This window comes from Anabas testudineus, chromosome 4 (genome assembly GCF_900324465.2).
Source record: "Anabas testudineus chromosome 4, fAnaTes1.2, whole genome shotgun sequence".
Lineage (NCBI taxonomy): Eukaryota > Metazoa > Chordata > Actinopteri > Anabantiformes > Anabantidae > Anabas > Anabas testudineus.
Genome location: NC_046613.1, coordinates 8,094,129 through 8,117,773, shown reverse-complemented (window position 1 = coordinate 8,117,773; position 23,645 = coordinate 8,094,129). Strand labels below are relative to the sequence as shown.

The 23,645-nt window shown below is 42.7% G+C and overlaps 3 protein-coding genes across 5 annotated transcripts; 2 read left to right on the top strand and 1 right to left on the bottom strand.

The window, feature by feature from the left end:
* Positions 1-175: 175 nt before the first annotated feature.
* On the top strand, positions 176-8,924 carry LOC113152311 (mucin-5AC-like). The gene is made up of 5 exons (XM_026345486.1): positions 176-447; positions 3,110-3,325; positions 4,985-5,473; positions 6,654-6,811; positions 7,042-8,924. Exons 1-5 carry the CDS (start codon positions 378-380, stop codon positions 7,084-7,086), a joined length of 978 nt encoding a protein of 325 aa, XP_026201271.1. The 5' UTR covers positions 176-377; the 3' UTR covers positions 7,087-8,924.
* On the bottom strand, positions 7,804-15,405 carry LOC113152308 (RILP-like protein homolog). Of its 3 annotated transcripts, none has more exons than XM_026345483.1 (12): positions 15,329-15,405; positions 14,697-14,774; positions 14,396-14,438; positions 14,050-14,210; positions 13,840-13,921; positions 13,458-13,641; positions 13,268-13,341; positions 13,052-13,128; positions 12,850-12,950; positions 12,654-12,742; positions 12,415-12,555; positions 7,804-11,349 (listed from the first exon to the last, which is right to left on the bottom strand). In XM_026345483.1, the coding sequence occupies exons 2-12, from the start codon at positions 14,760-14,762 to the stop codon at positions 11,150-11,152; spliced, it is 1,218 nt and encodes a 405-aa protein (XP_026201268.1). In that variant the 5' UTR covers positions 14,763-14,774; positions 15,329-15,405; the 3' UTR covers positions 7,804-11,149. The 3 variants fall into 3 exon arrangements, with proteins under 3 accessions (XP_026201268.1, XP_026201266.1, XP_026201267.1); XM_026345481.1 differs by having other exon boundaries at positions 7,804-11,352; positions 15,329-15,404; XM_026345482.1 differs by lacking the exon at positions 15,329-15,405 and adding an exon at positions 15,271-15,287 and having other exon boundaries at positions 7,804-11,352.
* Positions 15,406-15,636: 231 nt separating this feature from the next.
* mmachc (metabolism of cobalamin associated C) lies at positions 15,637-18,294 on the top strand. Its single transcript, XM_026345489.1, has 5 exons — positions 15,637-15,732; positions 16,040-16,237; positions 16,934-17,086; positions 17,175-17,351; positions 17,605-18,294. The coding sequence occupies exons 1-5, from the start codon at positions 15,643-15,645 to the stop codon at positions 17,779-17,781; spliced, it is 795 nt and encodes a 264-aa protein (XP_026201274.1). The 5' UTR covers positions 15,637-15,642; the 3' UTR covers positions 17,782-18,294.
* Positions 18,295-23,645: the final 5,351 nt, after the last annotated feature.

Sequence of the window (23,645 nt, the reverse complement as noted above, 5' to 3'; positions counted from 1 at the left end):
CATCTCCACATGTCCTGTTCAAGGTGTCGGTCTTTGTACTGAATAAAAGGCCCAGAATCAGAACAGCTGACTGTTCCGATCGGGGAACACGTGGCACTGTTTCTAAAAAAGGGAGAGAGACAGAGAGAGAGAGAGAGAGAGAGAGAGAGAGAGAGAGCGGTCGGGACGCACACACTCCTCCTTCAGTCCGTCAGCCACGCATACACTGGCTGAGCTGCGGGTAGGACACTGTACAGCTGCCTGAGACATTCAGCCACTTCGTTAAAGTCTGGCGTCCCGCTGTTGACGACAGAGAAAGCTGAATCCTGCGACAAAAGACCAGAAGGAAACGACATTTATTTTTTGGCATTTTCTCATTGTGGGGACAGAGGACACACATGATGGAGACCAAACTCCGGTTTGCTCTTTGTGCGCTGCTGGTCATCAACTTGGCATCGGCGGAACATGGTGGGTAGCAGTGACTTTGTTTTTGTGTACTTTAAACTCATCTTTTAGTTTCTGACCAATCACAGGTTTACAGGTGTTAAATGAACATGAACTGTGGCGTTTTTAGTGAGATGTCAACTTTGTTTTCTCTTGTTACATCATAAAGACAGTTGAGTGTGAACATCTGATTTCCTCTTGTGGGTTTTTCTGTCAGTCCTCTAGACCAGAGGCACTGCAGACAAAGGTTCCCCCACCTCCAGTTAAACCCTGCTTCGGTTTCATGTTTGACTAATTTCCTGTCATCCCTGATTAATCTTTTGTTTGTAAACTCAGCCTCTGCTTTTTTGCTTTGCTTTTGTGCACTTTGTTTCTCTCGCATCACTTCCTTCCTCCGTGTCCTTCCTTGTTCCTCTTACTGCATGCAGTAACATTTGCACACCTCTCACACAGAGGTTGACTAAGGCAGAGGTGCTTTTCGCTCTTCCCCCAACTTCCCCTTTCACTCCTACCTGTGCCCAGTGCCTGCTCCTCGCCTTCTCCTCCTACCCTCGTCCCTCGTTCTCCATCAGTTCTCCATCTCTCACATAAAAGGAAAATAAGACTGTTGACATTTGAAAAGATTTTTACTGGGCGCAGCTGAAATTTCAAATGAACTGAAAACAGCACGGTTCCACTGGAGGAGCTTTATTAGCTGGAAATGAGCAGGGAAATACATTGTGATAAATGACACCTCTAACTATTTGCAGCAGCACACTGTCATTTCACAGGGTTCTTGCTAATTGGCTTGTCTCTGTACAGTATGTAGATTTTATGAACAGATTTTAAATCAGTGGCAACAGTTTATTAACATTCTTCGTGTTCATATCTGTTTCCTTATTTATTCAAGTTCTTCCGTTTCGGTCCAGTAAAACAAATCCGTCTGATTTTCTCTCAGCAAAGAACATTTAAAAACATCTGTTTCTCTGTTCTCACACACAAAAGCCTTTTTGTTCCACTCTTAACTCTTTTAGAACTTACCTAACAGTACATACACTGTAATCTAGAAAAAGGATCAAAGTACAGCGCCCAAATATGATAATAAAATAAGATCTAAATACAATTTCAATAAAAAGCAGAACTGGCACATGCCTTCTGAGTCTAGTGAGCTGGGTACTTGTAAAGGCTTGAGGCATGACATGCAGCTTGAGACGTCACATGCCGGCTGCCAGTAAACAGCTTAAAAAAGTACAGATGAAAAGGCCAAGGGCAGCGTGTAGAGACCTGCTTCAGTCATCAGCTGCTTTCAAATTAACCTAAAGGGAAAATTAGTTTGATATTATCTGCATGATTGACTCGAAAAAACAATCACATGCTTATGGGTTTTCACAGAGGCACTTTTTGCGCAGAGGGCATTACTGATAGGCACTTCCAGGATTGAAGAAGCAGACATCTGCTTGCAGATAAACGGTTGGCTGTTCCCTTCACTGGCAGGGTCAAGAAGTGAGAGCGAAAGCTTTTTCCCCAGGTACATGTTGCATGGGCCTGAAAAAATGTGAGTAAGAGTCTGTAATATCTGGATAGAGGAGTGTTCGACAGTGGAAACAGTGGTTGTCTTTATAAATCAACTGTGTGCACATGCATATGCGCACAGAGGGACACGGACATATAGAAAATCAGACCTACTACTCCAGCATTTAACCTAAGCAGCTCTAATGGAGCTGAAGTGAGGGAACAAGGCCAGTATTATACAGCCAAACACCTCTGTCTATATATGAGCGTCTGTTTTTGTATCATTTCGAGTTCAGCCAGGTCTCTCTCTCTCTCCGTATCTCTCTGCCTACAAGCTGCGTGAGTGATTACGGAGGTAATGAAAGGCATCATGGCAGCGTGTTGCTGAACTGTAATGACATTACATTATATTAGTGCTCTGGTCGTCATCAAAACGAAGCAAGCAGAAACAGAAACGAAGACTCGTACAGTAGCGCTATATGAAGATCAAAACAAAGGGTGAGAGAGATGGAAGGGCGTCATTAAAATGATATTAGTTTAAAGACCGAGAATTATTTGTTGTTTCATGTGGGCTGCAGTCGGTGCCGTGCAAAGTAAAACCAATGTGGGACTCTGGAGCTCACAGAGGATGCGAGATGAATATGAGCGGCGAAAACGTGATTAACAAGATAGAAAATAAGATGAAAGGCACATTTCTGCAACAGAAGTGATGCATTTTAAAACAATAAAGTTTGTAACAGCCACTGAAGAGAAAACCCCTCACTCTGACTGAACTGCTCCAAGCTCAAGGGGTCACGAGCTTCACTCTGAAGGGTCATAAGCCAGAGTGGTTGGTCAGGAAAGTTAACGCGACTCACTGTCTTCTTCACTCACACTTCAGCAAGCCACGAAAACCCTGTTTGTGTCAGTGCAGCTGCTCAGTGACTGGTACAAGTCTGCGGTGGTACTGGGCATGTTTTGCTCTCCTGGAAAAAGCAGTCAGGTAGATAAATAACGTACAGTGTGCCTATACAGCAACTGTTGATTGGATAAACACAATGCCCTGTGTGGACTCATATAATTCAAATGACAATAATTCTGTTAGCTTTGGACACTGTCTGTCTGCTGCCACATGTTTGTTTGGAATAATGACTTGTTAATGACTCAGGAATCATCAGGAACTGGCCAGTAACTGACCTCGTCTTCTCCCCATTAGATAATAATCATACTACCACTGCAACAAGTGCTCCTAATAGCGAGGCAGCTCCCACGGCCCAAGGTGCCTCTAGCCGGGACCCCACCGGTCAACTTGCCCCTGCACTAAATGGCTCGGACACAAACTCAAGTTCCAACGGCACCAGCAATTCGAGCAGCAACACGGCAACAGCCGGGGAAACCACCTCTCTGACACCGGAAGCAAAGACCGACAACGGTAACCTCTCAGCTTTTACTTCTTACTCCTGTGTTATTCACTGAGAAACCACAGACTAGAAACATTAAAGCAGGTCTGCGCATTGAAAGGTGATTTGGTGTTGTGGTTATTTCTTTTTATTTTTAGTTTGCTAGAGGGGAAATTGTGTCACACATCAGAAGAATTTAGTTGGAAGTCCAGGAGCAGGCGACTCATAGTTTATAAGCTATATTTAACAGCACCCTTATCGCTTTTCTCCCCGTTCAGAAGTGGGCCACAGAGTGAGTGACAGGGTGAAAGTGTTGATAGTTGTGCCACAAACATAAGACAGGCCGGGAGACAGAAAAGAACAAGAGCATGGAGAAGGAAAGGATGACAGAGACAGAACGAATGCAAGAGAGGGAAATAAAGAAGGTACGACTGAGCTAATTAAAATAAAGTGCAATCTGTTGGGAGAGAGAATATATATTTGGAGAAACAGCTCTGAAGCAATGGTGTTGAGGAGAGAGGGGATTATTACTGTGTGACTTTTCACAAGGGGTTGAGAAAGCTAGAAGTGAAATAATCTCTCTCTCACACACACACACACACACACACACACACACACACACACACAAAGACTCCGGCGCTGGTTCACACCTTTGATTCATTAACATATTCATGGATAAGCACACATTTTTAGACACTTGTTTTCTTTTGTTCAGCCTAAACAGCGGATGCTGTAGCTGTGGGTTTTCTTCTTCGTTCAGGTTTTGGTACAGTTTTTTATTCTGGTCTTCCGCCTCCAGCCCAGTGCAAGAGAGGCGAATGATTTTCATTTGTGGTGTTCAAAGCGCTGGAAATTTGCACTTTAACAAAGCCAAGAGTCTACTGTCATGGTAGCGACTCATCAGCTAACATCCACGTGCTGGCACAATCAGAATGACAATGCTAATGCTAAGCAGCTATGATGTTTACTAATATATTCCTCTTATTTTAGCATGCTAACATAACAGTTAGCATTCAACACAAAGTACAGCTGAAGCATATGGGAATGTTATTATATTTGCAGGTTTTTGGTAATAAACCACAGTAAAAACCAAACATGCACTCAGGCGATGTTGGTAGATGAGAGGGATCATCAAAGCCATTACACCTCATTATGAGGGTTAGACAAATGTCTGAACAGCATTTCATACTGTTAGGTCGTTATTGAGAAATTTCCCTCAAAACCAGAAACGTTTGCCTTATGATGGTGTTGAAAGAAAAGGCGGAGGACCAGGTTGTTGCGCTTTTCAGGCGACCTTGAATGCTTGCATGCATTTTCAGGACAACCCCTGTAAAAGTTGTCAAGAGATTTCAATCTGGACCAAAGTGATGGACTGACTAACAGTCACGTTCACCTTCGCCGCATTGAACATAAAAAATCTATTAATAATCCACAGAACAAACTGCTAAAAATGCATGCAAAAATATATATTTTTAAATTTGTCAATGCAGTGAACATAATGTTTGGAGGTAGAGGTGGAAAACAGAGACAAACCTGGGCAAATGAAACCAAACTATCTGTAGGACTAGACTTGCTCAGTCTTCTGTCAGACACACGTTCATGTATGGATGCTGATTATTTACATACACCCAAATGATCTTTGCCTACAGTTATAAACATAATGACATAATGTTCTCTTTCTCTTTCTGTAGATACCAACAACACCACTCCCTCACTGGCTGAAAATAACACAAACCTGATGAACAACTTGACAACACAGGCTCCGGTTCCTGAGACCCGAGCCACCACATCACATCACATTCTTCCTGCTTCCATCCCTACAAGCCCACCGGACACGGCTCACACGGCCCCTGTGAGCACAGCAAACACCACACTACCTACAAACACATCCATCTTAATTACAAAGCAACCCGCTCATCCCACAACACGCTCATCCACTTCTGCCCCAACACCTGAGCCACCAAAGACCACTGCTACTGTGAGCACCCAGTCGACTTCAACATCCAGCACTGGCTCCTCTCAGAAGATCCCTGCTCCTGAGACGCAGACATCGCCGCACACCTCAAAGTCGAATGGACCACTAGACCAAACCAAGTCCACCATCAGCTCACCAAGCAGCCCCTCTGCCCAGACCAAAGTCCATGCCAACACCCCATCCCAGCTCAATGTGGGGGGCGACAGTAAGTGCATAATATCTTCAGTGCTGAATATAAATTTGTGCTGTACTATTCACTGATTTGATATTGACAGAGCCAGAAGTGAATTGGCTTCACAACAAAGACGACACTGTTCTTTGTTTTCTAGCACAAGCCAGTCCTCACTGCCACACACACACACACACACACACAGACACACACCACGCATTCCCTGGCCACATCTTCTACAAGCACTGTCACCACCAAGCACTCCACAATTATTGCTCTGTTTGGGGAAAGAAGCAGTCATAAGACTCAGGGCCTTGATCGTGCTCAGTTTTCCTTGTTTTTCTGTGTCTCGCTTCCTTAGTCGGTGTTAAATAATTTATATATGTACAGTTTATCTTTCTGTAGCTATGTGCTGCATATACGGTATATAAATAACTGCTTTTCCTCTATGAGAGGCCTGTTTCCAGGCTCAGGTTGTCATCGCTGTAAGGAAAAGGAGGAAAAAAACTGATAAACGGCTGCTGCCTGCCTCAGTTTAGTTAAAATATCAAATCTTCTCTCACTCTGTGTGGTTTTATTAGGCCACACTTGGCAACGTGCCCCTTTCCATTAGCCAGAGGAACAGGGCGCATTCACTGCTCTGTGGTTGTTGTTACTTTCAACCAGAGGACATAAAAAAACGGCTAAGTTTACAAAACAGTGTTCCATAGCAACATCCATATACAGGAATATACTGTCAGAAACAGAGAGACGAGCTCCTCTCCCAACACAGACATGAAGATAAAAAGGCATAAGATGAAGTTCTTAGAGATTACGCAGCACTCTTAGATAAAACAGAAACCCACTATACTGTGCACTTATACTGGATAAACGTCTCAAATGTAAATTCTTAAAATACCCTATAAATTTATCCACTTGTTCAACAGCGAGCTCAAGTACTGTACTGGCAAAAGCTTAACATCACAATCCTGTGTTTGACATTTCTGTCGTGAGCTACATGATGAACACTCAACCTTAACACGCTGCTGTAGTGCTCTATATTTAGTGCCAGTAACAAACGACCATTTTAGAAGCTACAATTGTGCTACTTGCATCACGTTGAGCCAAAATAAAAAAATCATCTATAACTGTGAATCTCTTGCTTGTTTACTTGGGATACAGCGTGTTAATGGAGAGATAGGGCCTGCTGATGTGCCTCCTGTGTTCTTTTTTCTAGCGACAATGGTCCATGAGTCCCCCACATTAGACCCCCTCCTGGCTGGTTTGGTGTCAGCCTTCATCATCACCGCTGTCATAATCACTCTGCTCCTCTTCCTGAAACTGCGCCGAAGAGACAACCGGCCCGAGTTCCGCAGACTGCAGGATCTACCTATGGTGAGCACGTCCGTGACATCCAAACAACACCTACAGTGCTGTCTCAGTGGAAATATTCAGTCTGTCATGTTGTTAAGCTGAGATGTGAGATACACTGTTACATCGTCCCCAAATGCAACTGACATTAAGTGCTAACTTTATGAAGTTAGAGAAAATCATGCAAGATATTGGTTGCACCATGTCAATATCTGTGCACTGAGTAGCTGTTTTATTCCAAATATCCTGTGCAGGATGATATGATGGAGGACACCCCCTTATCCATGTACACCTACTGATGGAGTGAAAATCGTTGGCGCCTCAATACTCCCTTCAACCCAGGCTCACACCACAGCGGTCGTCGAACCTATCTTCCTTAATCTGCACCAAACTGAAAGTATTCTGGGTAGGTGTAAGCAAATTTCTGGATTGCTTTCATTTATCCAGATCATTAACATGTAGGAATGGACTTGGTCTGAGCTACAATGGACAATGAAGGCATCGCCCAGGACAAGGGGACCCCCCTTTGGAAAAAGTCTATTTATGTGACTGTAATTACAAATTAGGCCAATGCCCTCAGTTCAATACTGTACGCTTTTTATCTTTCGACCCTTCTTTTGGGGTTGTATTGTACATTTTCATTTCCCTCAAGTTGAAAGGGGGGCAGGTGTAAAGCAGGAGGCAACATCATGAGTTGTAGCCATCACTGCGACAGTTTACACCTGGACACAGATTCAGTCTCACCTACCAGACTCTTACCCGGGGACACTGGTCTAAATTTCCCTGTTATCCGATAACGTTGTAAGTCTGGTCTAACAGTCTGAGAAGCCAGGAGAGAAAAATGAACATAACAAATGGCTTGAGTATAGTGTTAATGAGGTTGCACTTTATTTTTGCAGAATGGAAAGAAAATGAACAAATATTTTTGCTTGTATCTGTAAATGTAGGGATAGTAGTGTGTGCTGTGTGTGTATGCATGTGTGTGAGTCTGTTAAGGTGCATGTGTGGCTTTTTTTTTTTTTTCTTTTTGAAGGCATGACAGGGCATATTTAAACGTTTTCCTTTCTGTGTTTAAGGTCCTGCTGCTTTTTGGCCTGATTTTGAAATGTGCAGTGCTTTTTTTTGTTTGTTTCTTCTTCTTTTCTTTAAATCCAGGAGAGAGTGCCTTACACAGTATAGGAACAGCTTTTAATCAAAACTATATTTATATTCAGACCAGCTAACATCCAGAGTTAACAGTCATTCCCTGTGCTTTGTGTGATTCCTGTGGCACTTGGGGCCAGATAGTTGCTCTGACTTGCCTGTGTTTGAAGACTTGCCTTGAGCGGGTTCACCATGAGGCATTCATTCATACAATGACAGTTGCAGACTGAAATTGGCCAGTGGCCTTTCCATACAATGTTAGCATTGTCCTGTGCATTGTAAATACTACTGATGATTGCATCACGCAAACACAACTTTAGGAAACTCCTCATTTAGTTGCTGCTTTGCGTTCGCCAGGCACAAACGTATTAATGTTACATGAACTGACCTGACAGAAAATCGGTCCCAGCAGACATTGATTTTACTGTGTATCAGCTTCGCTGTGTATCAGCTTCGCTGTACACAGTACTTACTCTGCAAATGTGCAGGAAAATGTGAGGAAAAGTGAGACACATACAGGATAAAGAGGAGGAGAAATACATAGGACAGCTCTTATGTATTTCCAGTATTTGTTTTTTGCTACTTATGTTTTGTGCTAAGAAGAATTACAGATGGGTGACAAATAAAGAAAACCCAACATAAAAGTGTTGTAGTTCCCAGAACAGTTACAATACTCACTGGGGCCAAACGTACAGGTTGACATTCCCTCATTCATTTTTGGTATGAGTAGAGAGTACTAACACATCAGTCCAACATCTGCCACAATTGAGATCTGGTGAATCTGAAGCCCTAGCACTTGATTCACATCATCATGTTTTTTGTAACCTATCACCCTCCTGTTCATCCAGTTTTAAATAAGTCACTAGAGATTTTTGATGTTTGTGTTAAGTCGCGTATTTGTCCATTTCTTTAAGTGTTAAAAGAATCCTGAACGCATCTTGAGATTTTGCTGCCAGATGTGGTGTTTGTTGGTAATTAAAGGTTTTTGAAACTATACTCTGTATTTTTCCTTTTTCCCCACTTCAGATCTGTTATTAACAGTTTGTTGTAAACAACTCTTGGACCTCAGCATCAACAAAAGCACGATCAGAGCACAGCCCTCATCTATAGAACTGGCCACAGAAAGAAAAGTTTGCCTCTTTCAACTTTAACACAGACTTTTATTGTTGGAGGAAAAAAACAAAACAGAAAACACGTCTTTTACAGACCTTCAGTGAATGAATCAGTGCACTTTACTGCAGCAACACTGCACAATACTTGGCAAATGCAGTTTAACTGCAGTAGAAAGGTCTGATTCATCAGCCATTATGTGGCCACAGTAACAAATACACGAGCCCTTCTTCATTAAATGTCTCTTCAACCACAATAATTAAAAGCTATACAAGAAAAATAAGTGGTTTGCTGAAATGGCGCTATTGTCTATGTCATATACTGTTATAGTTGTTTCGTCACTGTTTATCAGTAATAGCAGTAATGTCTTTGCGCCTCCATATTCACACCCCATTGAACATCTAACCCTAGATGGGGAGGGGGGGGGGTGTCTGGACGCTGAAATTTTTTAACAGCTTGACACCAAGCTTGGCACAGCGTGACTCATGTCAAACATGACAGCATAGCGCAACTCTTGACTGCCTTTACTGAGCTGAGTGTATATAGAGAGATCACAGCAGAGGTGAGGCGGTGCCTGCAGCACAATGTTAATGGCTTTTGATTTCTCTATGCCCTCACTTCAGCTGCATTACCAGAAATCAAAACCCCATCCCTCATCAGATTCCTTCTGGACTCAAGAGTGCATTATGTCAGGAAGAAAAGACCATTAAATATCCATTAATCCGGCAGACTGGAAAGTGAAGCAACACATATAGTGCTTGATCACCAGACTTTTAAAGCTTAAAGACAACATTAACCTTTACACTTGATATATTACTGTACATCGAGTGATCAAACATGTCAAAGAGCATTATAGTAAATGTTTTTTTTATTTAACAAATTGATTAATAATAATAAAAAAGTTCTTTGTAATATAAGCATACTGTGGGCTCTTATTTTGCAAATCAAGAGCAAAGTGAGTGGTGTCCTTGTGGATCCCAGTGTAGTTACAGACAAAGTCCTGCCCAAACCTTAACCACATCAAACCTTTAAATAACCCCAAAAATCTGTAATCATAACAGACCTAAGCATAACTATTTTTAATCCTGCCTTGCCTAAAACCAATCTTTGTGGTTTAGCAGGCCAATCACAGTGTTTCTACCCCTAATCCTGGTAGGAGCCATAATTTATCATCAGTAGAGCACATCGAGGGTGTGGCAACAATGAAAACATTATATCCTTTGGTTTGTGACTGACTTTCAATTTGGGGCCGAAAGTAGGTACAGTCAGGCTCGCAGTGAGAAACTGCGCAGTTTGCAAAAATGCTTGCTGGCACAAAGCTCTGCCATTCACCATCATAAAATGACTCTGAATGAGAAGCTCTCACCAAGATCTTGTTTTATTTTTTTTTTTTCTAAACAGCTGCTTGTCTCTACAGTTTGTTCCAAGTACCAGTCTGTACATGTGGACACAATTACTGCAGATTATTTCAAGAGAAGCTGCATCACAGTTCTCAGCAATTTCCTTAAAATGACTCCGCGGTTTGTACGGTCCTTAAAGTCCTTAACCTCTAGCAGATTACGCTAACTAGACTAGACCAGAGGGAAAATAGGGATTTGATGAACGCGGGACGAGACAGTATGAGCAATGAATAGACAAGAAATTCAAAGTATAGACAATGAAATTAGTCTGACACTGCCATCTGTGCTGAGTTTCTAACATCTGTGGTATCTCTGGTTAAAAATCAATAAAAGAATTATAAATAGCATTTGAGAAATTCCCACACTAAAATAAAATTTCCCCACTGGTATCAACGAGGTATAACGCATCACATCTAATCGGGTCAGTTAAGCAACAGTAATACACTAAATAGGATGCCAAGCCTGCTGCTATTGCCTTTTTGTTTGTTTTCCCATTCCCTTAGGAATAAAGCCATATGTTTGTCTTATCCGGTCTACTTCTATTTTTAAAGCTTTGAGTTTTGCAGAGCTGCAACTCTGAAATGTACTGATCTGGAGAAATCAAATCTGTTTTAAAGTATTCATACATCGCAGGAAATGCACTGGAGAAGCCCAAAAATGTGGCCGACTGCTTCCCAAACAACATTACAGAATGTCACCTTATAACAGGTTAAAGGTCATTAAGACTCAGGTTGGATCCTAAATCTTGATTCACATCATCGTCATCCTCATCATCATCATCTTCGTCATCGAGGAGGTCATCACCATGAGCATCATCGTCATCATCCTCCTCCAGATCAGATCCCAGGCCAGCAAAGTGACTGCGTCTGGACTGAACACTCAGGCGTACTCGCGGCTTCTGATGAAGAACTGCTAGACGTGAAGAGAAGAGAAGATAATGTGTGTGTGTGACTCACTGCCTCTGTTTAACTTGGGATTAGGCTGGAAGACATTCAAGTGTTTTACCATAACAACTGTGTACCCGTGTAAGAGTCTACGTGTGTGTGTGGATACAATCTCAAATTAGCCTGGCCTCATGGCCCCAAATCACTCTGGGAAACATTTAGAGCAAAGATTGTAATCTCTTCCGGGAACATCAACCTTCTGTTACACTAACTCTCAGGGCTGAGCAGTGCACACGCTCGCCCTCAAACACAGAGCAGGAACTTTCACAAGAAACAACTGAGTTTGCAGAGACTGCTGAAAAGGAAATGAGAGCTTTGCTGCTTTTTCTGCAGACGGAAGAACACTGCAGGAGAACAGACTTGCTCACAATAGTGCTGTACTCTGAGAGATTATGCTCCTCCGTTTGCTTTTATTTCTAATTCGGCCTTCTTCTTGGAATATATTTAAAGGAAATACATTTATTCACTTTCTCACAGAGTTTGATGAGAAGTCCAATTCAACCCTCACATCTTAAAGATGGAGGACAAATCAGATGGTTAACTTAGCTTAGCACAAAGACTGGAAACTGAGGGAAACCGTTAGCCTGACTCAGTATTAATCTTCTCATCCAAACGCTAGCCAAGAAACAGAAGCATATTTTCCAATATGCCTCACCATTCTGATATCTAATTGCATACTGATATGGTAAACACAGACCAGCTCTCCATGCTGAGTCAGATCTACTGGGATAAATAAGAGCAAAGTCTGAGCCAGATGTGTGGGGGAGGGACGGGACAGAGAACTACACGTCCCATCTTGCTATAACCGTCACCAGCTTGTGCCCACCTTGCGCCTAGAGTAATGTTCTTTCTTGGCTGGAGCACGTGATGCAATTGTCAGAACATGTCTGTGTTGCCATACGCGTAGGTGGACGGGAGGAGAGTGATATAATGTAAGCATGTGGTGTTCATCACTCAGCATGCTGTACTTCAATGCCTGACATAGTGCACTGGGCAGCCGTGCTTTGGTGCCTTTCACATTCATCCTTACCAGGCTCCTTGTCCTCCAGCCATGACAGATCATCAGAGCTGATCTCAGCCAGGCTTGGAGTCGGGCTAAAATCTTCTGAGTCAGAGTCTGGTTCTTCAACTCTGAACCCTCTACTATGGCTGTGAGGAAGTGGTGAAGCCCCTGAATGAAACAGAAAAAACATCATTTAATTGTTTTAAAATACTTTCAGTGTGTGTGTGTGTGTGTGTGTGTGTGTGTGTAAAAGAAGTAAGACCTGCCTGATGTGTGTGCTGACAGTAAAGGTGTTGGCTCATGTTCTCGAAGAATAAGACTCCTGACCTCCTCCTTCAGTTCTGACACAGCTGTCCTGTTGTCAATGCAACATACACTTTGTTAATATTCACAGAAAGATGAGACAAAAAAAACAAAAAAAAAAAAACATGCATGCTTATATGCACACGCTCACACATGTACCTGATCTGGCGAACCTCTTGCTGTGTGTGTGAATACTGAGAGAGCGTCTTGGTCAGATCAGTGCTATGAGTTCTGTAGCTGTCTGTCAGCTCCTCTAGCATCTGAACAAAACAAACAAAGGAAAGGGAAAGATCTGACAGGGTGCAACCCACACAACCATAAGCAAACACAACCTTTGTGATACAATGTGTGTGTACTGTACCTTGCAGCTGCGTTCGTACTGTCTCCTGGTCTCTCTGGCCTCTGCCTGCTGGAAGAACATGTCCTCCTCTTGTCTCCCTGTCAGGAGAAAAAGAAAGAGCTGATGATGTAAGTAACACTGGGCTAGGTTCTGCTTTGAAGGCCAGCATTGGTTTAGGACAAGTTCAGTCCCGCAGAATCAATGCAAAGACATCGTGTGTGTGCACATGGGACTCACGTAGCTGTGTTTTCAGTAGGTCCACCTCTTTCCGCAGGTGTTCCAGCTCTTCTCGGCGAAGCTTCGAGCTGAAACTGGAAAAGGGAAAGAAAAGAGATCAAAAGTTTTTTCTTTCATACCCATCTTCCTGACAATGAAAATGTCAACCAGAAGCCTCTTTTTGAATTCTACATGTGTGTTGCAGCTCCACCTTTCCTCCAGGTTGCCTAGCGACGTAGCTCTGGTGATGTGTCCCCGCAGACTGCTCAGCTCACGTCCAACTTCTCTCTTCCACTGCTCCATCCTTCTCTCAGCTCCTGGACTTTGTTCCTTCCTCAAATCGTCCCTCTCTCTTTCCCTCTCCCTCAGCTCCTCACGCAGCCTGTGGACCTCATCTAGAAAAGACACTAAACTGAGTAAATATATAGTATTTTCTCCTTTAGCAGCCGTGTAGGCAAATTCAAATGATGAATCTCTTATTTTATTCAGTACCTTTGTAACTTAAGTGAATAATATATTTAAACCCAGTTTTTGTGAGAGGATAAAATGACCCAGTATTAACTGAGGTAACTGTCCACTGTGCCGCACGTTACCTTGTAGCATCTGGATGTGACACTGTTGTGACTGTCTCTCTCTTTCCACATCATGGAATTTCTGGGTGAGAGAATCGATCGCCTTGAAAAGACAAAAGAGGGAGAAATGTGGGATTCTGTCAGCGCTGACAACAATGCAATACAAGATGTAAAAACACACCTGCCCTCTGATCTTACACACCTGGAGGGATTCAACAAACAATTACACACCTGGCTCTGTATTTGGAGCTGTGACTGGATAGCAGCTAGGTCTGCCCACTGCACACCAGGTGTGAGTGAGGGGGAAGGCTGTCGGAGCAGGGGGGCTCGAGGGGGAAGAGCAGGAGGGTCCAAATCCGAATCGTGAATCCGTTCCCTCACTGGAAACAAATCTGGAGAGCGAGAGGCGCATGTGGGAGACAAAAGGTTTGAAAGAAAATAAGAAAGGTTCAAATTACCGTCCCTCCTACCGTTTATAACAGGAAGTTACACACACACACACACACACAAACAATTAGGTAATTTCCCCTTCTAGTCACATTCAAAAATCTTGATGAAATCTTGATGTTTCACCCACCTTCTCCTGCTTTGGAGAATTTCCCTGTTGGGGTCAGCCTCTCCTGTGAACACATTCAAAATTCAACTAGGTTTTTCCCAAACTCTCATTACCAGTATACCTCTTTAATAAACGAACCTCAATTACCCTCCTAAAGCTTTGGTGGAGTATTACTGCCATCTATAGATAGCTATAGCTACAGTTAGATCACAGTGAAGGCTCTCCTGTGTGATATGCACTTAGCACACTAGGGGCACACACTCCTGAGCCTCAGTTATTTCTAGAGAGACAAACTAATTAGACAAAATCTGAATCCACTCACCCTCATTTTTGCAACGCTGCCATCTGCAGCGGACAGGATGGAGCTCAGCTGATTGTCCCAGTTCATAGCGGAGGTGATCTAGAGAGAAATGCACCATTCATCTGCATTAGTCGGTTTCATTCTTCATCTTTGCTCTGTCAGTGACACAAACCGGTGTATGATGGTGATACTGTAACTTTAGACGAGCTGGTCGGTGAGATCTCTCACACTTAGTGGGAGGTTAAATTACAACAGGCCTGGATATTTGCTCGTTTGTGTGACGCTTATCAGCCGCTAGCCAGGTAGGTGCAAGCTGTCTGATGATCATAACATAGTGGATCTGCACGGATCTTCCCACGAACAAAGCTGTACGCTGTGCACTCGTACACTAAAGGCACTAGGTTAGCATTGAGGAGCAAAGCAAACGATAAACAGCAGCAGCTGATGTAACATTACCCTGAATCTTGGCTGACATAAACAGAATCACCCCCTGAATTATGATTCAGTTCTGTTTTTGCTAATGCTATACAACATGTACATGAATTAACAACACATAAGCTTTAAACTGGCATTTACGGTTTATCTTTTAACGTACTATTTGTCATTTTAAGCCATAGAAACCTGTGTGCTAGTTGGCTAATCAGGCTACTCACAGGGAAAAAATCGCGATTCCAGTTTTAAATCCAGGAGCCCATAACGGCGACGTGATTGCGTATGACGTAGCTCCACGGGTATTCTGGGTATTAGAGTACAGCGACCCTCGATCCGTTTTTAGTCCACAAAATAACTCTAGTAATCCCTACATAAGTTAGCCGCTACATAAGTTAGCTTGTTTTCTAACTTGGCCTTTCGTCTAGTCAGAAGAATTAATGGCAGAAACAACAAGGGTCTATTCCTAATTTCTGACCTTGGAAAAGTCAAAGAACATCATATCCCACAATGCACAGCGCTGTGTTGACATGCAACTATGGCGGCTCCCTGTGCCAATGTGGAAAGTGTAACAGGACTGCTAAAGGAGCGTTTGTTAAAATGCGGATTTGAAGTCTACCCGCTAAAGGTGCTGTGGCGCTCATTTCTTCTAATGTGTAGCTTTGATAGCACGAAGCTTTTCGCTGTGTTAATGCCGTTCTTTAATGAATATCTTCTCGTTTACTTGGTATCTGGGTCTGAGAAGCTGAAGAAGCCCGTAACATGTGTCAAAGTACCTAATTATCATAAGCCAGCATTTACTTTTTCCTAAATCCATCGTGATTTGATTACTGTATTTATTCAGTTGACCCACAGGTCACTTTTTCTCACTTTTCGTGCCTTGATGATGTTGTTTTTTCTCACTTTCTTCATCTCCTGCCCTCCCGTGGTTACAGATTGGATGGTACAACTCCGTGCTGCCCTCCTCCTTGCACCTGCCTTACCCAGATGACACCCTGGCTGTGGTGGTGCTCAGCACTCCGTGTATGTTTGAACAAGCCTTCCTACCTTTCCTGGAGAAGAAGGGCTGCCAGGGGCTGTCTGATCCCATAGACCAGTGTGTCAGACACCATATCTCCTCTGCTGTCTCAGAGGTGAGACTCACATCCTATTAAGTGTATGATGACGGGACAGAATGACGGAGATAAGTTAAGGGTGGTTTGCTAGAAACAGGGCTGGGTGACATGATTATGTTTAGTTAATTATAGAAATGAAATGTGTTTATAAATAAAATCACGAGGTACTGCAATTCTAGTGAGTGTGTGTATGTTGTGTTAGGGACACATGTACGTCTCCTGATAACAGAAGTATATAACATGTTTCTATTTATGCTTTAATAGGATACAACATATATCAGTAAACGCAAAGTGCATTTTAAAGTATATTCTTTCTTAGAGAGACACAAATAATACTGCAACAATACTGTCAAGTCACATTACACTTCACCTAAGTACTTTTTTTATTTGTTTTTGTCACACTCCTCTAGCAGCAACATCAGCTTCCAATACATTTATTTCATGCTCAACAGAATTTAAGATGAATTTCAAAAAGCAAACTTTCTCGTATCAGTAGTGCTGGCGGTTCATCGGGTTTCTGTTTGAATAATTTCACATTTAGAGAGAATAAAGTGGCCATGCCTTGTTTTTTTTTCAGAGGCCCCAGTTAACCTGGTATTGATACAACATTGTAAACTGCACGGCAGTTGTATGCAAATATTTTCACATTTAGGTTGTGAATCCACTGCAAATATTTAATAATAATATTTCCCTCTCCTCTTCTTGTGCTTGCAGTGTTTCTCAGGACAGAAGGTGGATGTAAGGTACGACTACGAGCTGCTGCCCAGCAGGAAGCCGAAGTTCTTGGCACAGACTGCTGCTCACGTGTCAGGAGCTGCTTACTACTACCAGAAATCATATGTCACTGATCATTCCTGGCCTAAAAATGTAATGCTGTTGTTTTGTCAGGAATCTAAACAGTTTGCTGCTACTTTGCTGTGTTTAGTCTTTTGACTCTCCCTCTGTTTCCCCACAGAAAATATTCGGAGTGTGTGTGCATCCAAACTACGGAGGCTGGTTTGCTATCAGAGCCCTGTTGGTGTTTGAAGACGTTACAGTGGGCTCTGAGATGTTGCAGCCAGCTCCACCTGACTGTGTGCCCACCAGAGAGGGCAGAATACAGCTGCTGGAGGCTTTCAACCTTCACTGGCAGGTACAGCACCTCAGCACTCATTCACCCAAACCAAGCGGGCTTTTTTAGGGAAAAGCATTTGGTAGACAGTGATTGCAGGTTTTTTTCCTCTTTTTCATGAAAAAGTGTATTTCACCAAACTGTTTCAGTTGTTTATAATTACACTTTCTATTTCTCACCCAGCTCAGTACCAGCTTAAGATTTCAGTGGGTTTTCAGAATGTAATTAAATGTCTAATAAACTGAAACTAATCTGAGGTATTTTGCATCATCAGGACTACAGCTACAGAGACATCATCCGCGCCGCTGAGACCTACTCTCAGAAACAGAGGGACTACTTTTCCACCCTTCCTGCCCAGCGGTTTGCTCTGCTCAGGACTTGGGGCTTCTTGCCAAAGGAGGACGATCACTGTGACCCCACCTCAGACAGATCAGGCCAGGTGAACGGCTAAAACAGAAGAACAGCTTCAGTGTGAGAGTACTGTCCGGCCTCACTGAGCACAAAGCTCCACTGCTTGTTGAAGTTAAAGTTTGACTGAGCCCTGATCGACCGGTTGCTCATTGAGACTCAAACCCAATGTTATTTATTGGATGTTGATTTAAGCTCGTACGGTTTGGGTGAAAGCTAATTTATAGAATGTGTGATACATGTTCAATTACTGCTGTAACACTACTAATATCCTGCAGCACATGTTCACACTACATTACACTACATAAAATATTTAGAGTTGCCTACTATTATTAAGCTTCTCACTTTGTGTCATGTTAAACAATCCTGACTATACTCATACATATGGTATAAAATCTGCAATAGGAAGTAATTCAGACATCTTTTTCAAGGCGAATGCAATTCTTGTTTGAGTAGGAAGTTGCCTTACTTACCTCAAGTTATATGTCATATGTCAAAGTCTGTTCTGTGATTATCCAGTGTAAAACCATTACATGTTTTTTCACTGTCATTAAAAAGCAGGATTTTATAATGATAATGTTGACAAATCAATATTGGTCATATCATTCACTGTTTGATATTTATTTCCCAATTTGTGTCAGAAGTCAGTTTATGCTGCTTTAGGTATGTCTGTATAAAATAGTAGTTGTAGTATAGTGCAGTATTAATGTTATCCATCTAACCATCTACAGCTTGTATTAGTTCCTTTGTTATGTCCTTGTCTCCAGTTTACGTGACACGCAGCTCCATGCATTATAGATGTGAGCGTGAGCTGTCTCTGCCCCCCAGCCTGGTGACAGACTGATTGCTTTCAACTGTGACTAACCCTTCTGTCAGCGGGGTCAGCACCTTACGCAGCAGTGTCAGCCAGGATGTGCTCAAGTTTATGTCCTCATGTATTTGTATAAAGACGTGGCTGTGCTTACCAACTCCACCAGGCAGTGAGGGTTTTACGGTGAATGTTTTTTTTTTTTCCCCCTTCTGTGTAAAAGCCACAGGAACAACGCAAGTTGACACCGGTTCTTCCTTCAGTAGAAATGAAGTGCTGCTCACATCCGTGCTCACACCTGTAGATGTCACTGTTCTCCTCCTGATCATGAGGCTCTGTGCTGCTGTCCGTGAAGCATCTGCAAACGTTCAGCGCTTGATAAAGTCAAGTACTGACTCTGCAGATAACCCTCCTCACATTTGAAAGTACACCACTGTAACTGTTAAGTGAATCTTATGTAACTGTTTGATGGTGCAGCGCATTTCCTGCAGACTGTCATTATTTACACAAAATCATTAGAACTCATCTTTCTGAGCTTTATTTCACATTTTCTCTTCCTTGCAACGGCAAACCCCACCCCCATCCCACACCCTTCTCTGTCTCACTGCATCCCCTCCTCACCCTCTTCTCCCTCCCGTGCTATTTTGTCTATCTGTGTACTGAATCAGCATTTCAGAGCAGCATGCCGCAGGCCTGCAGAGAGGCAGACCATGGAGTTAATTATGCTCCCACAGATCCTGAGTCTCTCCCATATCCCCCTCTTCTGTTGCTCTAGCCCACCTCTACACCGCTCACACTCTGCCGGCATGTACATGTTTCAAAGTCAGTTCAAGTCAGGGTCCCAGCGTCTAATGGTCATCACTCATAATCACAACATGCAATTTCTTTAATAAATATTATGCCATGGTTACAAATGATGCACTTTTGAGCCATGGAGCAACAAATCTTGAATTGAGCTACATGCTTGAGGACTAGTTTAACACAGTCATGTATGTGGCACAAGACAGCTTGTTTTTTTTTTCTGTTGCTGTTCCTCTTTGCATTTCTCCCTCACTACTTTCATTCTTCCTTGGTTAGTTGTGAACCTTGGCATTGAAGCCTCTGGGAAGGTGGGGGGATAACTTGCTTTTGAGAAATCTGACAGAGCGTGAAGACAAACCTCTCACGGTTCTCGAGGTTTGCAGGTCTCTGTGCGCTGTAAACTCAAACTGTTAAACAGGAGGACACGAGAAGGCGTCTAGGACGGATGAGTGAATGCTCCCTCTGTTTTTCCCTCTCAGTGTAGTTGTCTCCACAGTGCAGCTTGTGTTTTAGGAGGCAGAGCTGCACTGCCAGCCTTTATGGTTTCTGAGTTTTGCAGGGCTGCAGAGGCAGCTTTAGGCTTTTTATTACCGTAACACTGCTAGAGACCAATAACTAGGCTATTTCAGTACCACGGAAAAATACATTTAAACTCTCGGATGAAGAGAAAACCCTGGGTTGAAGAGTAAGGGATTTTAACTTAATAAAAACTGGGGGTTCCTGGTCATAAAAGGGAGTCAGTTTAAAATCAGTTCATTAGGAAAAGCAGTGTTAAAAATATTTGACAGTAATGACATGTTGATGCACAGTAAGAATTTTCAGTTGCTGAAATTATTTTGAACAGAGAGGGAACATAGAGCAGTGGTGTTTCATGAGTTGTGGATCAGTGAAGCAGTGTTATCCGCCCACAGGCTTTGGTTAACAAGAAGAGAGGGGAAAGGCCAGCAGCACACCAGCAACAGAGGAGGAACTGAGCTCTGAGTTAAGAGAGGAACAGCACAGAGGATTTCTAATTTAATATTTGCATTATTGTTGAGCGTTTGAAAATGGATACTGGAAACACTGAGGTCTTATTACGCAGATATGGAGATTAATGAGAAATAGGGATGAGCTTAGTGACTCAGTTACGACTCTCTTCCTCTCCCTGCTTACTCTCACAAAACACATCCATATTTTCTCTAAACCACGTTGTTTCCAGAGGTTCTCATTTTTTAAAACCGTCTCCTTATCAGTTTCTTGGATTAGCATAATTAAGTAGTCCCGTGCTGTCGAATTCCCCCCACAGCCAATCAGTTGTCAGATCTTCTTGTGGAGGCAAGTGGGCGAGATGAAGGTGTGGTCGGCCAAGGATAGAAGGGCCCGAGGAGAGAGGAGTGTGCAAGTAGATGACTGTCCAACTATCTCATATCAGTCTCAAGCAAGTGATTAAATCCTTCATTTTTACACAATTAGAAATGCTCAAAGTGTGTTTAATGCAGTAGGGTCAGCATTTACTATATTTGGATGGTGACACACTGTTTATCATTTTGGCTCACACCACCGCCATGATGGACTTGATGAAACGATCAGATGTGCTAAAAGTGTCAGAGTGTCGGCTTTAATGTAGATGAATCATGTGCAAACAGCCATTTTTATTCATAGACTCTCGGTTTTAGTGGCACAAAAATATTTGGACAAATCATACATTAAATTGTCAGTTTTACTGCTTGGTTCCAAATTCTGAGCAGTCGGTGACTCTGGAAAATATGAACTTTAGCAGAAGCTGGGCTTCTTCCCTAATCCTCTGCTTGCTCTTTACAGCTTTTGTCTTCATTTCCTGCTTGTTCTTTGGGCGTTTTGCCTTCAGGAAGTGAAACACATGCTCAGTTTGATGTGGCCATTGCACAACATTGAACTGCTTTGTGTCAAACAAAGTCTTACTTTTTGCTCTTTCACTATGCTTTACCATCCAATTAGTTGTGTATTAAGTATTTGGGACCATCATCCCATCATCACTAAAAACAAAAGAACCAGTTTGTAGTCATCAAACAGAAGATTCTCATTCCCATCATCAGTAAGTACTTAATGTGCAGCAGAGCCTTTATGAAGCGGAAAATACTAAGAGCAACCTCTCAGCTATTGTCACGTCCACATGTCCTTACAATTGTACTTGCATACTTTGCAGGTGGCGCGTGCACGTTACACCAGCATCATTCCTGTTTCTCTCAGGAGAACAACATCATAACAACATTCACCTGACACCTCGTCGTCTCTGAAATAAACCCACCATCAAAGAACAGGCAGACAGGAGAGAAGGATTAGCCCAAGCTAAGGTTTCCCTTACATAATCCACCGTTTTAGATTAGCTTCATTCCTCTGAGAATATGATAGTTAGCCCCTGAATCAGACAGAAGAATTGCAGTTTCACATAACTACAGTGTAGCACAGACTTTACTAGTTCATTTCTGACACAGGAGGTTCTCGTTGATATACACAGCTGCATTTGTGTGCACACCTTTGTTTGGGTCAGTTGTGGTTTGCATGAGTTGAACATGAGTAAAAGTCAACGTACGTGACTTTGACTAAAACAGTAGCCACTGTGTTCAAATTCAGAGATTATGGGAAAACTGTAGGCAAAATGTAGTGCAACTAATAAATAAAGTCAAGAAACGGACTCATTATGCCAGTTATACAGCAATCTATAATCAGCCCACGTTAGTCACTGTAAGCCGCTGATCATACCAAACCAAAGAGTCTACTGAAGTAAGAATTACTGTATTTAATTGCATAGAAATTCCACATTTCACATGAAGGAGGAATATTTTTTATATACCAAATTTATAGTCCTGGTTTACAGTCAGTCTGAGGTGACAAGCTGTAATATAATCCTTCTCCAAAAGTTCAAAAATAGTTTTAGGGTATTTCTTCTACTTCTCTTATTTTAAATTTCTTACTGAAAACACCAACTTTGGAATATTTCCTCTTGATGTTATGAAGCCACTTCAGATTAACTTTTGAATTTACGAGCAGTGTGGACTTTGTCGCCTCATCACTCACATTAACATCCCGTTAAGAATAGTTCTTCTTAATGGCAAGTGTGAACTGGATGAAGGATTCAGTCGAGAAAAAAAAAAAAAATCCCTCCTTCCTGCTTCTTACTGAATGAATGTAATTAGCTCCTTTCCTCACGTGCCTGGTGTGCTGCTGTGGTAAAGACTCACATGGCTCTAGCTAATTTATAGCTGTGCATTAAGTATTACATCAGAGCTGCCAGTGAACTCTAAATCACTTACATCAGATTCATTCTTTGCAGGAGCTGTGGCCACAGAACTGTGAGGAACATTTACATCATCCACCTGCTGTATGTGTTTTGTTCTGTTCTTACACCTGTGGATGCTCCTTCAGGGGAAGCTGTGAAAAAGAGTTGGTCCCCTGTGGCTTCTTACCTCCCTCCCTTGCTGTTTACATCCCTCCCGTTCACTTGCCCTCTTCACATGTCTCTTAAGCGCCCCCCCCCCCCCCCCCCCCCCCCAAAGAGGCTGGTTTGGTGTCGTGCTGCTGAGCTAAGGAGTAAAATTATGCTCGTCGTTACTTATGATTCCTCTCTGTGGAGTTTGAGAGTCTCTGTGTGAGTGCATCAGTGCTTCAGCAGCGTTTAGCAGGGTAGATCACTACAGTGTGTTGCGCTCCATACGTGTGTTGTGACCGTCCTCCCACAGTGGACAGCTGTCAAACTGTTTTGTTAGGGGAATATGTCACGTAGAGCATAAAGTAAAGCAGACATGTGAATTCATCTGACTGATAGTAAAGTGTCCATGAGTAAGCGAGCGTAGTAAAATATCCCTTGTAATGGAGACTGTCACAGGTCATACTGTAGTCTCATCCAATCCAAACACTGAAATATTCACAGCCTGATGTGGAAATCCATCTGAGAAAGCAAGCAGAGGCTGCAGGCATTGCTTTCAAACCCTCGAGCTTTCCGAGCACCTGTCGTCCACCATTCAGCATCGCTAAGTGTAATGGGAGAACAGCTGAATTCATTAGGCGTCGATTGACCTGCTATGACGAGCAATTTAGTTTCAAACACAGTTAAGCACCTGCGGGAGAGAGGAAATTAGCATTTCAAATAGGGAGACGATTATAGGCCAGGCCACAGCGTGTGTGTCCTTGTGTGTAGCTACGTACGCAGACGTCTCCTCTCTGCTCATTTACTTGTCTAACACGTTGCCGTAGTTTGTGCCATTTGAAATATTGACACAACATAATGCTCTCCACCCACGCCTCGATGCTCTTTTTATAAATAGAGTGCCGGTGCTGAA

Excerpts from the sequence above, each read along its gene's own strand:
- LOC113152311 (XM_026345486.1), top strand. The coding sequence starts at position 378 with ATGATGGAGACCAAACTCCGGTTTGCTCTTTGTGCGCTGCTGGTCATC. Across the intron at positions 3,326-4,984 it reads GGAAGCAAAGACCGACAACG|ATACCAACAACACCACTCCC; the intron begins GTAACCTCTCAG and ends CTCTTTCTGTAG. Across the intron at positions 6,812-7,041 it reads GACTGCAGGATCTACCTATG|GATGATATGATGGAGGACAC; the intron begins GTGAGCACGTCC and ends TATCCTGTGCAG.
- LOC113152308 (XM_026345481.1), bottom strand. The coding sequence starts at position 14,762 with ATGAACTGGGACAATCAGCTGAGCTCCATCCTGTCCGCTGCAGATGGC. Across the intron at positions 14,439-14,696 it reads GCAGCGTTGCAAAAATGAGG|GAGAGGCTGACCCCAACAGG; the intron begins GTGAGTGGATTC and ends ATGTGTTCACAG. Across the intron at positions 12,951-13,051 it reads AGTACGAACGCAGCTGCAAG|ATGCTAGAGGAGCTGACAGA; the intron begins GTACAGTACACA and ends TGTTTTGTTCAG.
- mmachc (XM_026345489.1), top strand. The coding sequence starts at position 15,643 with ATGGCGGCTCCCTGTGCCAATGTGGAAAGTGTAACAGGACTGCTAAAG. Across the intron at positions 15,733-16,039 it reads TTGAAGTCTACCCGCTAAAG|ATTGGATGGTACAACTCCGT; the intron begins GTGCTGTGGCGC and ends CCGTGGTTACAG. Across the intron at positions 17,352-17,604 it reads CTTTCAACCTTCACTGGCAG|GACTACAGCTACAGAGACAT; the intron begins GTACAGCACCTC and ends TTGCATCATCAG.